The 13,996-nt window shown below is 48.4% G+C and overlaps 1 protein-coding gene across 1 annotated transcript in view; it reads right to left on the bottom strand.

Annotated features, from left to right (window-relative positions):
- zswim8 (zinc finger, SWIM-type containing 8) overlaps positions 1 to 13,996 on the bottom strand; it is a 159,121-nt gene that overhangs the window by 11,572 nt on the left and 133,553 nt on the right. Inside the window, exons 18-21 of the mRNA XM_080215897.1 lie at positions 9,246 to 9,468; positions 7,422 to 7,711; positions 6,876 to 7,099; positions 3,682 to 4,179 (exon numbers count right to left, since the gene is read on the bottom strand). Coding sequence (XP_080072023.1) covers positions 3,682 to 4,179; positions 6,876 to 7,099; positions 7,422 to 7,711; positions 9,246 to 9,468 — 1,235 coding nt within the window. The remainder of the gene's footprint in view (positions 1 to 3,681; positions 4,180 to 6,875; positions 7,100 to 7,421; positions 7,712 to 9,245; positions 9,469 to 13,996) is intronic.

The raw sequence follows: 13,996 nt of genomic DNA, 5'->3' as shown, positions 1-13,996 counted from the left end.
GCAGTCCGATCAGTAACGTGCCATGGATCCAACTGCCCAATGCGCATAAACCCGTGCGCTTACTTGCGTCAATCAAGATTATGAGGCGGACCCCGAGAGTCATGTTACTCGCAGCTTGTTGGACCCTCCCTCCCCTGCCAAGATTCCGTCTGGACGCGTCCATGGGCTCCCCCCACCCCCCCCCGACAGTCTAACCGGAATCCGGTTTCGTTAACTTTCGCTTAAATTATCCAGTCCAAGTCTTAGGGTTCTAACTCGCCTGAACCTTTGCACCTCCCCTGTTGAACAGTGCAATGATCAGATGACACAAGGCGTACAGGTCAACAGGACTTTATTTTAAATCCACAATAATGACGTCGGATGAGGGAGCAGCGATGGCCAGGACACAAGCTGCTGCTTCTTCCCCCCAACTGAACCAAACTGTCTTTACCACCCCAATTGGACACGATTTACACACCAAAGTGTAGAGCATCGTAACCACCGAGCGATAATAGGGAGGGCAACTGTGCCCAGAATTACTAATAGTGTTCTTCCCCTCTTAACATCTATCACCAAATTCAAAACTCATCAAAACAGACCGATTTAAAGCATAGTGGGTGATATGTTGAAGAGTGGGAGATAGGTGCAGTTTGGTCAGTGTGATGTTAGTGTACCTTCACGAAGTTTTTTTTTTAAATCGTGGGCACAGCCTTGGGTGATGTCATTGCCGGAAGGAGCAAAAGGGAGGTCAGGTGGTCAAAGTTGTTCAGCTTTCAGTTTGGTTTTGGCTGCAGTGTTAGAGGCGGACTGAGAAACAAGCTGGAAAAGAAGTCCCTTTCTCGCTCTGTTTTGCTTCGAAATTTTAACCAGTTAGCTGGAAGAAAGGCTTATTGCCATGCTGCAGTAATTAATCTGTGCTTTGGTGTTTCGGGGAGCTGATCTGACTACAGACTGCTCTGAGTTTTCAAGATCATTTGAAATCAGCGTTCAACCCAGGGAATTCCACTCTCACGTGAGCATTGGTCTACGCTGTGTTAAACCTGTGAAAAAGGGTTTTGTTGTCTATGGGTTTTGGTTTTAATTGGTACACATTAGAGACATTGATTAAGGGTTATACACTATAGTTTTGTTTCTTGTTTATAATTCATCCAAGTTCTTGCTAATTTCCTTATTATACATGTTAATTGTATTCTTAAATAAGCTTTGTTTGATAAAAGCTCCCTGGTGGGTCACTTGAATCATCCTGAAGTGAAACCTATCATGCTTATCCAAGCCAAGTTCAAGATAGCAACACTTACTGGCTCCACAAAACACTTTGGAGTTTCTGACCCAAACCATAACATTAGCGTAGCTGAGAATGGGTACATCGCATTAAACAAATCGGCAGTTTGAATATCATGTCTGGATCCCCCACTTCTAAAAAAACAAACTTTTTTAAAATGACTTTCTTCTTCATAAAAGACACAGAACTATTTGCCAGTGATGTAGTCAGTTTCTGAGTATCTTTTCAAAGCATTGCGTTCAAATTGTATTTTGGGGAGGGAAGTGTAGAGGCTGACTTGTTCAGTCTTGATGGGGAGAGCAATGCAGTGGACCAGAGAAGGTGGAGCTAATTCACACAGATGCGGGTGACTTTTAGCTGTACTTCTGTCTGCCTGAATGTAAAAAGTAGCAGAGGTGTAACATCTCTCTACGCATTATTCAACCACGTGTACTCTTATTTGTGATCCGCTTGGGAATTTTTTTTTATTATTTGTTTGTGGGACCTGGGCATCACTGGCTGGGCCAGCATTTATTGCCCATCCCTATTTGTCCAAGGGCAGTTGTGAGTCAACCACATTGCTGTGGCTCTGGAGTCTCATGTAGGCCAGATCGGATGGGGACATTAGTGAGCCAAATAATGGTTTCATGGTCATCAGCAGATTCTTAATTCCAGATTTTTTTTTATTGAATTCAAATTCCACCTGGGATTCGAACCTGGGTCCCCAGAACAGTAGCTGAGTTTCTGGATTAATAATCCAGTGATAATACCCCTTGGCCATTGCCTCCTCTGGAATTCTGATATTGGCATTTTAAAATGTTCCTACCCATGTCCCTGAACTTAAAAGAAGCCTCAAAGGTCTACAAATGAGTGCAATTAATGGAAATCTGTCCCACTCAGGCACTCATTGTCAGCATGCGGTCAGTTTTGTGGATGGGGCTAGCTTCCAGAGCGAATTATTACAGAAATTAGAGCTGGAATAACTATAATCTGTGCTTAAAAAGTTGCCCAAGCATTTACACATGTAACGGTGGGGAAATACAGCAGATATCCCAGCTCTCATATTTCTGCTCTGCTTCATTCTCCAAGTTTCCCGTCACAGTCAACACTCCGAAGACCTGGGATGTCGCGGACAGCGTGTGTGGACTTGACATGTGGGAAAGAGAGTCTTTTTTTTAAGGCCATCCCTGCCTCAAAAATGAACATGGACGAAAGAACGGCAGCGTTATCAAATCACAGAATCCCTGCAGGCTAGAAGGAGGCCATTTGGCCCATCGAGTCTGCACTGACTCTCCGACAGAGTATCTTACCCAGACCCTATACCCTGCCCTATCCCCATAACTCAAAGATGCGCGGGTTAGGTGGATTGGCCACCCTAAATTGTCCCTTAGTGTCCTGGGATGCATAGGTTAGAGAGATTAGTGGGGTAAATATACGGGATTATGGAAACGGGGTCTGGGTGGAACTGTGGTCAGTGCAGACTCGATGGGCTGAATGGCCTCCTTGTGCACTGTAGGGATTCTATGATTTATAAGAACCCCTCATGTTTCCCACGCTTAATTCATCTGACCTACACATCTTTGGACACTTAGGGGCAATTTAGCATGGCCAATCCACCTAACCTCTACATCTTTGGACACTAAGGGGCAAATGGCCAATCCACCTAACCTATACATCTTTAAACTGTATAACACGCAGCACCAAGCTCTACTCACGGAATAGAGACACTTATCGGGGATGGAAGGGGTACTGAGCTGGAATAGAGATGACGAACACCACAAAACTGGGGGGATTTGGGCAAAAGATTGGGCAAACCAGGGTGGGCTAGTTAGGGAGAGAATTAAAGCTTTTTTTTTAAAGTTTATTTATTAGTCACAAGTAAGGCTTACATTCACACTGCAATGAAGTTACTGTCGCCGCACTCCGGCGCCTGTTCGGATCAACCCACCTAACCAGTACGTCTTTCGGACTGAGGGGGGGAAACCGGAGCACCCGGAGGAAACCCACGCAGACACGGGGAGAACGTGCAGACTCCACACAGACAGGTCGGGAATCGAACCCGGGTCCCTGGTGCTGTGAGGCAGCAGTGCTGGCCACTGTGCCGCCCTTAGATTATATGAGAGGAGTGTAGGGGCGGGCTGCTTCAGCCTCACTGGTGCATGGAGATGGAGGGGGTAACAAGGCCTGTGAGACGGAGCAGAGCGCGCGGGGATATTTTGAACAGACACCGGTGACATTTAGCTGTACATCTGTCAAAATGAAAGCGAAAGGTATCAGGGGTGTAATTTCTCCAGGGATTATTCAGCACCGTGCGCAGTGATGGTGCTATCTGCTCGAGGGGGGGGGGGGCTTTAAATATTGTTGTCCCGATCTTGCGAGCGCACTTATACAAGCCTCCCCCTCCCCAGCCTTTGGAAGCGACCGGTACTGTACGGAAGTACCTGAGGGTAGGCAGGTCCAGCAACGGGGAAGATTGCAGGCCGTGGTACGTGCTGTATCGGATGTCCAAGGTAGGCAGCGTTACACACAGACGGGATGTGGGTTTGGATTGTAGTGTAGGGGTGGGTTATGGCCGAGCTGGTTGGGAAGACCTGTCCGTGGGGGTGGGCGATTGCCGTTCCGGCTATGGTGTGCTGTTGGTACATTGTGGATCCGACCGTGATGACCGGCACCACAGCGGTGGCCGTCACCGTCGCCGCCACCGTCACTGTGGCCGAGCCCTCGGTCAACGGCGAGTGTTCTGCGGCCGCCCGGCCCGTCTCGTGAGATCCCCGGCCCCCGATGGCCGACATTTCCCGCTGCTGCTGTGAGCCGCCTGCCGTCTGCTCATAAAGCCAGTACCACTGGTGGGCCACCTCAAACAGCACCTCGGGGTAGACACCACCACCTTTGGCTGCTTCCTCCACTGCCATACAGGCCTTCTCCAGCATGGTGTTATCCTGGGCGACAATAACAGAGAGGGAAATTTATACAGCACAGAACAAGGCCATTCGGCCCAAACAGGACAGCCACATACGACTGAAAAACTCAACAAATGACACATAGGCACGCACGCACGCACACAGACACACACACGCATGCACAATGCGTCAACACCCCAAGTAAAGTTTATTTGTTATTAGTCATAAGTATGGCTTACATTAACACTGCAAAGAATTTATTGTGAAATTCCCCTAGTCGCCACACTCTGGCACCTGTTCAGGTCAATGCACCCAACCAGGATGTCTTCCAGACAGTGGGAGGAAACCGGAGCAGCCGGAGGAAACCCACGCAGGCTCCACACAGACAGTGACCCAAGCCGGGAATCAAATCCAGGTCCCTGGCACTGTGAGGCAGCAGTGCTAACAACTGTGCCACCGTGCCACCCCTAGTAGTGGAATGGAAATGAAACTTACACACATTACGATAAAGCTAGAAGGACGAGGTAAGAAGGGTTAGCATTTAGAACCTAGGAACTAGGAGCAGGAGTAGGCCACCTGGCCCCTCGATCCTGCTCCGCCATTCAATAAGATCATGGCTGATCTTTTCAGGGACTCAGCTCCACTTACCCGCCCGCTCACCATAACCCTTAATTCCTTTACTGTTCAAAAATTTATCTATCCTTGCCTTAAAAACATTCAATGAGGTAGCCTCAACTGCTTCACTGGGCAGAGAATTCCACAGATTCACAACCCTTTGTGTGAAGGAGTTCCTCTTCAACTCAGTCCTAAATCTGCTCCCCCTTATTTTGAGGCCATGCCCCTTGTTCTAGTTTCACCCACCAGTGGAAACAACCTCTCTGCTTCTATCTTATCCATTCCCTTCATAATCTTATTTATTTTTATAAGATCTCCCCTTATTCTTCTGAATTCCAATGAGTATAGCCCCAGTCTACTCCTCTCTCCTCATAAGCCAAACCTTTCAACTCTGGAATCAACCTCGTGAATCTCCTCTGCACCCTCTCCAGTGCCAGTATATCCTTTCTCAAGGAGACCAAAACTGTTCACAGTACTCCAGGTGGGGCCTCACCAGCACCTTATACAGCTGCAACATAACCTCCCTGTTTTTAAACTCCATCCCTCTAGCAATGAAGGACAAAATTATATTTGGCTTCTTAATTACCTGTACCTGCAAACCAACCTTTTGCGATTCATGCACAAGGACACCCAGGTCCCTCTGCACAGCAGCATGCTGCAATTTTTTACCATTTAATGAAAGATCTTTAACCATCTCGCAAACGTATCTCAAACACAACGTATCAAAAACACCACAGGTTTATTATTGGAGTTCGGAAGATGCGAGCGGGCAGGGGGTGGGGGTGCGGTGATCTGACTGAATCAGTTATGATTCCAAGGATGCTGGAAGGGCGTCTCCTCTCATAGGGGAATCTTGGGGGAGGCGGTTTAAAAAAATAAGGGGTATGAGGAGGGATTTCTTCAGCCAAAGAGTGGTGAATCTGTGGAACTCTTTGCCACAGATGGCTCATTGAGAGTCTTTAAGACAGAGATAGATAGGTTCTTCATTGATAAGGGGATCAGGGGTTATGGGGAAAAGGCAGGAGAATGGAGATGAGAAAAATATCAGCCATGATTGAATGGCAGAGCAGACTTGATGGGCCGAGTGGCCTAATTCTGCTCCTATGTCTTCTGGTATCCCGGTTAAGACAGAGATGAGGAGGAATTTTCTCTCTCTCTTAGAAGGTCGATGGTGTTTGTAGTTCTCTTCCCCAGAACGCTGTGTTTTAGGCAATGGGATATATTCAAGGATGCCGTAGACAGACTTTTCATTAACAAGGGTTCCTGGGGAGGGCAGGGGTATGGGGCAGCAAAGTGCAGTGATGGTGTACCAGGATACTATTAAATGGCGGAGTGGCCTCGAGGGGCAGAATGGCCTACCCCTGCTCCTGTTTTCTCATAGTCTGATGACAACAATGTTTCCGGTCAGATTTAAGGATTACCAGTTGTTTGCCTTTGAAAGAAGAGGCATTGGAATTGCAAAGAAGCTGGGTGGAAGGACAGCACTTACTGCCCACTCCTAATTGTGCTCAGGGGTGTGCTGGAGAGGAGGGCGTGGAGAGATAAGGAAGAGGGAATAAAGGGGTGAGGAGGGAGGGGGAGGATGAAGGGTCCACTCATTCAGGGAAGAGGAGGAAAACTCCAGAAATTCCATAAAGTCTTAAATCTTTCTGAAATGACTCAAACATGCAATGGCTTGCTTTGATGCACAGGGACAGAATTGAAACAAACTTTGAGTTAATTGTTTTGAGTGATACCAGTTGAGGGGAGAACGTTACACAGAAGCCCAGAGGAATCCTCTCCTCACTGGTGAAACGTGCCGTGGGAGCTTTGAACCCATCTGAACCACAAAGAGCAGGCAGCCTTGGTTTATCTCCTAATTCGAAAGGGTGGCACCTCTCACAAGGCAGCGGCCCCTCAAGTGATGGCCCGGGATACAGGGCAAATCACAAAATCCGAGGCTCCAACGGGCAACTTTTCAACCCAGAAGAAATATGTGCTGCCAACAATACCAAGCCAAGCAACATCTATCATGGTGAACGCGTCTACACCAATTTTATCATGTTAATTTCACTGGGGTTAATTATACCACGTATTTAATTGGTACAGAATGGACGGTTTTGTCAATGAACTAAACGTACCTGTTCCTTGCACTGAACCAATGCTCTTTGGATCTCGTTGGGATTCAGCGCATGGGCGTGGGGTAGACAACTCAAAGCTAACTCTGCTGCAGCTCGGACCATGTTGGGATCCCGGGCGCGCGATGCACGGTCTGCCAACGATGCCACCTCCGGGGGTGTTAGGTGCCCGTCCCAACACTCGACCAAAATGTTCAGTGCCGCGCTCCCAATTTCCATCGCCTGACCTGTTGCGTTTGAAGAGAAGTGAAAAAAGCAATGATTTAAATAATGGGAGAGGGAGAGAGAGAGAGAGAAAAACCTAAAATGGCCCCGACCAAGGGGCCGAATATTACTGGAGGTGGACAACTCCCCTTCCCATCCTTGCCCAGGAGGCAAAGCGGGCATGGGGCTTTGGATAGGCTAAAGAGGGGCAGAGTCTGCCCCTCACTGGGGAAGGATGTCTCCCTCTCGGGAGCTACCAGCCCCGACAGTGGGCTCAGTAAGCGTTAGTTTCAGACACCATGCCGGTAGGAAGGGAGCACAGTCACTTCTTTTGTTTCCTCAAACCTGTAATCCAGGAGACGTGGGAAGAGTAGGTCCTCGACAGCCAGTTTGGCGACACAAAGTTGTGCAAACCCAGCGCGTACAGCCCAATTTCAAACGCGCAGAGGTGGAGGTTGCGGTGGGGCCCCTGGTGCCCGCCGCTGGCCGAGGGGTGGGTGAAGATGGACGTGCTGCTGTTGCCTCCCGCTTTGATAAGGACGGTCTTGGCAAGCTCGAAGTAAAAATGGGCGGCTGCTTCGGATGGCTGGTTGGGTACATGGGGAGCGTGGCATTCCGGACGTCTGCCCTTGTATCTGGAAGAGAAACAGACCAAAAAAAAATCACATACAACACACACAAGATCAGAGAATCCCTACAGTGCAGAGGGAGGCCATTTGGCCCATTGAGTCTGCACTGACAACAATCCCATACCCAGGTCCTATCCCCATAACCCCACTCACACATTTACCCCTCTAGCCTATGCATCCTGGGACACTAAGAAGCAATTTACCATGGCCAATCTACCTAACCCACACAGCTTTGGACTGTGGGAGGAAACCCACACAGACACGGGGAGAACGCGCAGACTCCACACAGACAGTGACCCCAGCCAGGAATCGAACCCAGTTCGCTGGTGCTGTAAGGGAGCAGCATTAACCACTGTGCCATCGTGCTGCCCTCCAGAATCACAGAAAACTACAGTGTACAAGAGACCCTTCAGCCCACTGAGTCAGCACCAATGCATGAAAGACCCTGATCCGCCCACTTAATTCCACTTGCCAGCACTTGGCCCATAGCCTTGAATGTTATGACGTGCCAAGTACACATCCCAGCACTTTTTAAAAAATGTGAAGCATCCCACTTCCACCACCCTCTCAGGCAGCACGTTCCAGACCCTCACCACTCAGGGTAAAAAAGTTTTTCCTCAAATCCCCCCAAATCTCCCACCCTTCGCTTTTAACTTGTGTTCCCTCGTAACTGACCCTTCACCTAAGATAGAATTAAATTATTATTCTCATGCATGGAATGTTACTGTATGGTTAAATGTAAGAATTTGAAAATTATATGCATTTAGTTCAATCATGTTTGATTTGCATCTTAACTCCAACCACCCAGTTTGTTTCTATAACCCTTAATTCCCCTTCGCTTAATAATACATCTATCAAGTAGTTGCTTGCTCACACACAATCTGAGTATTACTGAAAGAGAGAGACATGCTGTCAAAGTTTTTTCATCTTGCACTCATCAGGACAGATACAAGAATACCAAATTTCAAAAGGGAACAGAACATTATGTTGCATGAAAATGTTGATTGGTTGGCATGTGGAATTGATTGCCATGGAGAATGCACCATGTCCTCTGTCATGCTTTTGATGCATTAGGCTCAATGAGGAGGGGCTATCATCTTTGGGATGATGGGAGAACATGAGAACTAGGAGCAGGAACAAGTCATCTGGCCCCTCGAGCCTGTTCTGCCATTCAATACGATCATGGCTGATTTTTTTTTTGTGGATTCAACTCCATTACCCGCCCGCTCACCTTAATTCCTTTACTGTTCAAGAATTGATCTTTCTTTGAGGTATGATGCACAAAACTTCCGTTCTCCCATTAGGCCATTGCCTGGTTGACTCTCAACTGCCCTCCAAGGGCAATGATTTGGGCAATAAATGCTGGCCAGACAGCAACGCCCCTGTCCCATGAATGAACTTTAAAAAACTGGACTCAATGGAACAAATCTTTGCTGTAAATTTAGTGCATTGCTACGAATGACCGCAGGAGCTGGAGACAAAAGGAAGATTGCACACAGCTTTCCAAAGCACAAATGAAAGAATTGACCTGGGGTCTTACCTCCCAACATCCGTGCTTTTGGTGCGAGCGCCCCCGCTGGCCCTCCGACTGCCACTGGAGGAGGAAGATCCCAGAGAATCGCTGGATGAGCTACTGATGCTGTCACTGTCCTGCCCTCTGCCCCAGGAGGCGGCCGCCCACCCCCCGCGGATGGGCCGGCGACTCAGTGTGGGCGAGCTGTCCGAGGTGGTCTCTGGAGCACTGCTGTCGATGCTGGCCATGCCTTTCAGAAGAGAAAAATGTTAGCTGAGAGTGGGTGGGGTGGGGGGGGGGGGATAAAACACAAATTTCAATTCCTCCAAACTCTCTCCCCGATGGAAGGGGGGGGGTCTCACTCTCTGCTTGAGTGAGCACACTAAGTACAGAGCTAAACCTGTGCCCGCCCAATACTAAACACCATACACTGATTCCTGCAACACCACCAGCCTGGAATATTTATCTTGGGACAATCAAATGCCCAAGGAACGCCGGGTACATCTTTTTTTCACTCAGAGGGTGGTGGGTGAGTGGAATCGGCTGCCATCGGTGGTGGAGGTGGCAAGTTCGATAGGGTCTTTTAGAGACTTCTGGGTGAGTACATGGGACTTAATAGAATTGAGGGTTATAGGTAAGCTTAGTGGGTAGGGATATGACCGGCACAACTTGTGGGCCAAAGGGCCTGTTTGTGCTATAGCTTTTCTATGTTCTATCTTAAGCTTTGTGATTATGTCTAATAAGCCCCATTGTAATCACATAATCCGTGCATTGCCCAACTCAAACAGAAAAAAAGTTTCCCTTGAAGATAACACCAGAATAAAGGGAGTCTACATTAGAGATATAGACTGTCTTGTCTGCATAGCCAGTGGGTATGAAACTAGTACAGTGACAGCAGTCAAGGCAAACTGGGCTATCATATAATAGAATAAAAATCATATTATAGAATCACGACAGTACAGAAGGAGATGGCACAGTGGTTAGCACGGCTGCCTCGCAGCGTCAGGGACCCGGGTTCGATTCCCGGCTTCGGTCACTGTCTGTGTGGAATTTGCACATTCTTCCTGAGCCTGTTGGGTTTCCTCCCACAGGCCAAAGATGTACAGGTTAGGTGGATTGGCCGTGCTAAATTGCGCCTTAGTGTCAGGAGGACTAGCTCGGGTTAGTGCACGGGGTTATGGGGATAGGGCCTGGCTGGGATTGTGGTCGGTGCAGACTTGATGGGCCAAATGGCCTCCTTCTGCACTGTTTGATTCTATGATTACCTATGAGCCCATTCGGCCCATCGAGCCTGCACCGAACCCTCTGACAGAGCATCTCACCCAGTCCCACAGCCTGCCCCACCCCCCAACAACCCCACGTATTTACTCCACTATTCCCCTAAACTACACATTTTGGGACACCGAGTGGCAACATAGCACGGCCAATCCGCCTAACCGGCGCATCTTTCGTTAGTGCTTTGGAAAGCTGCATCCAATCTCGTTTTTGTTTCCCACACAGACATGGGGAGAACGTGCAGATTCCGCACCGACAGTGACCCGAACTCAGAACTGAACCTGGGTCCCTGGCGCTGTGAGGCAGCAGTGATGACCACTGTGTCGCCCCTTGAGAAGGGAGAGGAAAGGAAACAAAAAGGAATTGATGGAAAAAGAACACCAGTTATTCAAATCGTTTCCATAGCTATAAAACCAAGTGTCCCACGGCAATTGGAAGTGACACGAGGACCATTATCCCAAATGGATTGGTCAAGCTTTTGTTTTATCTGAGGAGATTTGACTAAGTATAAAAATCTACGGAGGCATTGCGACGTCAAGCCTTTTCATTTTAATTCTGTCAAGGCAGATCACCAATCAACGCTTCTACTGGTCTTTAGATTTCTTAATTACCATCCATTAATAATTTCTGCTGTTAATCACCATGGTGAGGCTCCTTCCCAAGGGAAGTCTAGAGCTATCCTTTGATGCATCTCCGCGTTTTAATTTAAAAAGCAGCGTCGCAAAGTGGCACAAGATGGCAGAGATCTCATCGTACAGTGCCAAATCCTGCTGCTGATCGCGCACCGCTCGAGAAAGCTTCATTCGTTTGGGGTGCTGGTCTCGTTGGCGGGCAGTGCTTGTGTGTCTGCTACCCTGGCATATGGGCAAGGGTGCCTTTGCCTCGAGGATGCTGTAACGAGAGGAAATGCAGCTCTCTCTCTTCCTGAACTCACTCACTCCTAGACGTAAACGGTTCAGCTCTGTTGGCACAGTGGTTGGCACTGCGGCCTCTCAGCGCCAGGGACCCAGGTTCAACTCTGGCTCAGGTCACTCTCTGTGCGGAGTCTGCACGTTCTCCCCGTGTCTGTGTGGGTTTTCTCCAGGTGTTCCAGTTTCCTCCCACAGTGCATTGGCCGTGCTAAATTCTCCCTCAGTGTACCCGAACAGGCGCCAGAGTGTGGCGACTAGGGGATTTTCACAGTAACTTCACTGCAGTGTCAATGTAAGCTGACTTGTGGCACTAATAAGTAAATTTAAACTTAGTCTGTGTGGGTTTCCTCTGGGTCCTCCTGATTGGCCATGCTAAATTGCCCCTTAGTGTCAGGAGGGTTAGTAGGGTAAATACATGAGGTTACAGGAATAGGACCTGTGTTGGATTGTTGTTGGTGCAGCCTTGATGGGCCGAATGGCCTCCTCCTGCACTGTAGGGTTTCTATGTCCAGGAGCCAACCTTTTGTATGTCCAATTAGAGCCACAGAAAAGTTGCAGCACAGGAGGCCATTCAGCCCATCTTGTCCATGCCAGACCAAGGACAGCCAGGTGGCCCTTCTAATCCCATCTTCCTTGCACCCGGCCCATAGCTCTGTAGTTTACAGCACATAAGGTGCAGATCCAGGTACTTTTTGGAAGAGTTTAGGGTCTCTGCATTCACCACCAACTCGGCCGGAGAATTCCAGACTCCCACTATCCGCTGCGTAAAAAAATTCTTCCTCCCGTCCCCTCCACACCTCCTGCCACTCATCTTGAACCTACGCCCCCTAGTTCTAGATTCCTCCACCAAGGGAAACAATCTTATCCTGTCCACTCCACCTCTTCCCCTCATAATTTCCTACACCTCTATCAAGTCACTCCACAGCTTTCTTTGTTCCAAGGAAAATAACCCCAACCTATTCGGTTAGGTGCCTCCTGGACCCTGCCTGTTAGATACGTCCTCTGCATTTGCTACTGTCTGATTAGAACCAGAGAAAAAAGGTACAGCATACATGGAGTCCATTCGGCCCATCTTGTGCATGCCAGCCCAGAGACACACAGATGCCCTTTCTAATCCCACCTTCCTGCACCCGGCCCACAGCCCTGCAGTTTACGGTGCTGATCCTGGTACCTTTAAAAAGAGCTGGCTCTGCATTGTCTCCCGGGCCCTGTTTCAATTATTTTGTGAGAAATAAAGTAAGTGAAAACAAAATGGCAGAACAAAAGTGAAGAGGCTACGGCCTCAGTTGCCAAAATTCCTTGTTCCTGTAATATTGGAGAAACAGCAGAGACATCATGGCAATCTCACTGGGCTGCAAGTGGAGACCCACGCCAGTGCACCATGACAGTAAGTGCAATTTAAACTCAATTAATTAATCTAGAGTGCAAAGCTATTCTTAGGGACAGTGACCATAACTAGTACCGCCAAAAAAACCCTTCTGGTTCACTTGTGCCCTTAAAAGTAATATAGATCATAGAGACCTACAGTGCAGAAAGAGGCCCTTCGGCCCATCGAGTCAGCACCAAACACAATCTCACCCAGGCCCTACCCCCATATCCCGACATATTTTACCCACTAATCCCTCTAACCTACATATCCCTGGACACTAAGGGGCAATTTCTTAGCGTGGCCAATCAACCTAACCCGCACATCTTTGGACTGTGGGAGGAAACCGGAGCACCCAGAGGAAACCCACGCAGACACGGGGAGAACATGCAAACTCCATACAGACAGTGACCCAAGCCGGGAATCGAACCCAGGACCCTGGAGCTGTGAAGCAGCAGCACTAACCACTGTGCTACCGTGCCGCCTATAGCAATATAGAAAATGAATAAAGGACTAATGTACCCACCCCCCTCCCCGACTTACCAGGCTGACACATGACTCCAAACACCAAAACCACACAGGTGGCTCTTAGCTGCCCTCTGGATCAGCTAAGTAAACATTAGGCCTCAAATACTGGCCTTGCCCGTGACAGCCACACCCCAGGTTTGAACAAAATGAGCTCTAGTGTATAGGGGACGTCATTAGGTCATCACTCTCACCATTTAAGATTTGCTGACGATTTTAAAACAACAGGTCCGCACTTAATAAAAAAGATCTCCCAACAAGAGGGAGTTCCACCGGGTATATCGGTTTCCTCCCACAGTCCAAAGATGTGTAGGTTAGGTGGATTGGCCATGCTAAATTGCCCCTTAGTGTCCAGGAATTTGGAGATTAGGTGGGTTGGCCAATGCTATATTGTCCCTTAGCGTCAAAGGCTGTGCAGGTTAAGTTTAAGTTTATTTATCAGCGTCACAAGTAGGCTTACATTAATACTGCAATGAAGTTACTGTGAAAATCCCCAAGTTAGGTGGATTAGCAATGGTAAGAGCTGATTCAGGATAGCCTGGAAATAAGGGAGAAATATCACACAGCTCCATTTTCACACAGCTCTTTCAGGACTCCAGGTTAAGAAATTGCCCACAGGCTAGTGTTAGATATGCCTGCTGGAGACACAGGAGAAAGGATATTTTACACTGAAGGAGTGTGGTCAACACTGTCATCAACAG

The sequence above is a fragment of the Carcharhinus amblyrhynchos genome, chromosome 31 (assembly GCF_965287045.1).
Source record: "Carcharhinus amblyrhynchos chromosome 31, sCarAmb.v2.hapA, whole genome shotgun sequence".
Taxonomy (NCBI): Eukaryota; Metazoa; Chordata; class Chondrichthyes; order Carcharhiniformes; family Carcharhinidae; genus Carcharhinus; species Carcharhinus amblyrhynchos.
Note: the sequence above shows the minus strand (reverse complement) of the source record. Positions and strands in the feature narration are given on the sequence as shown.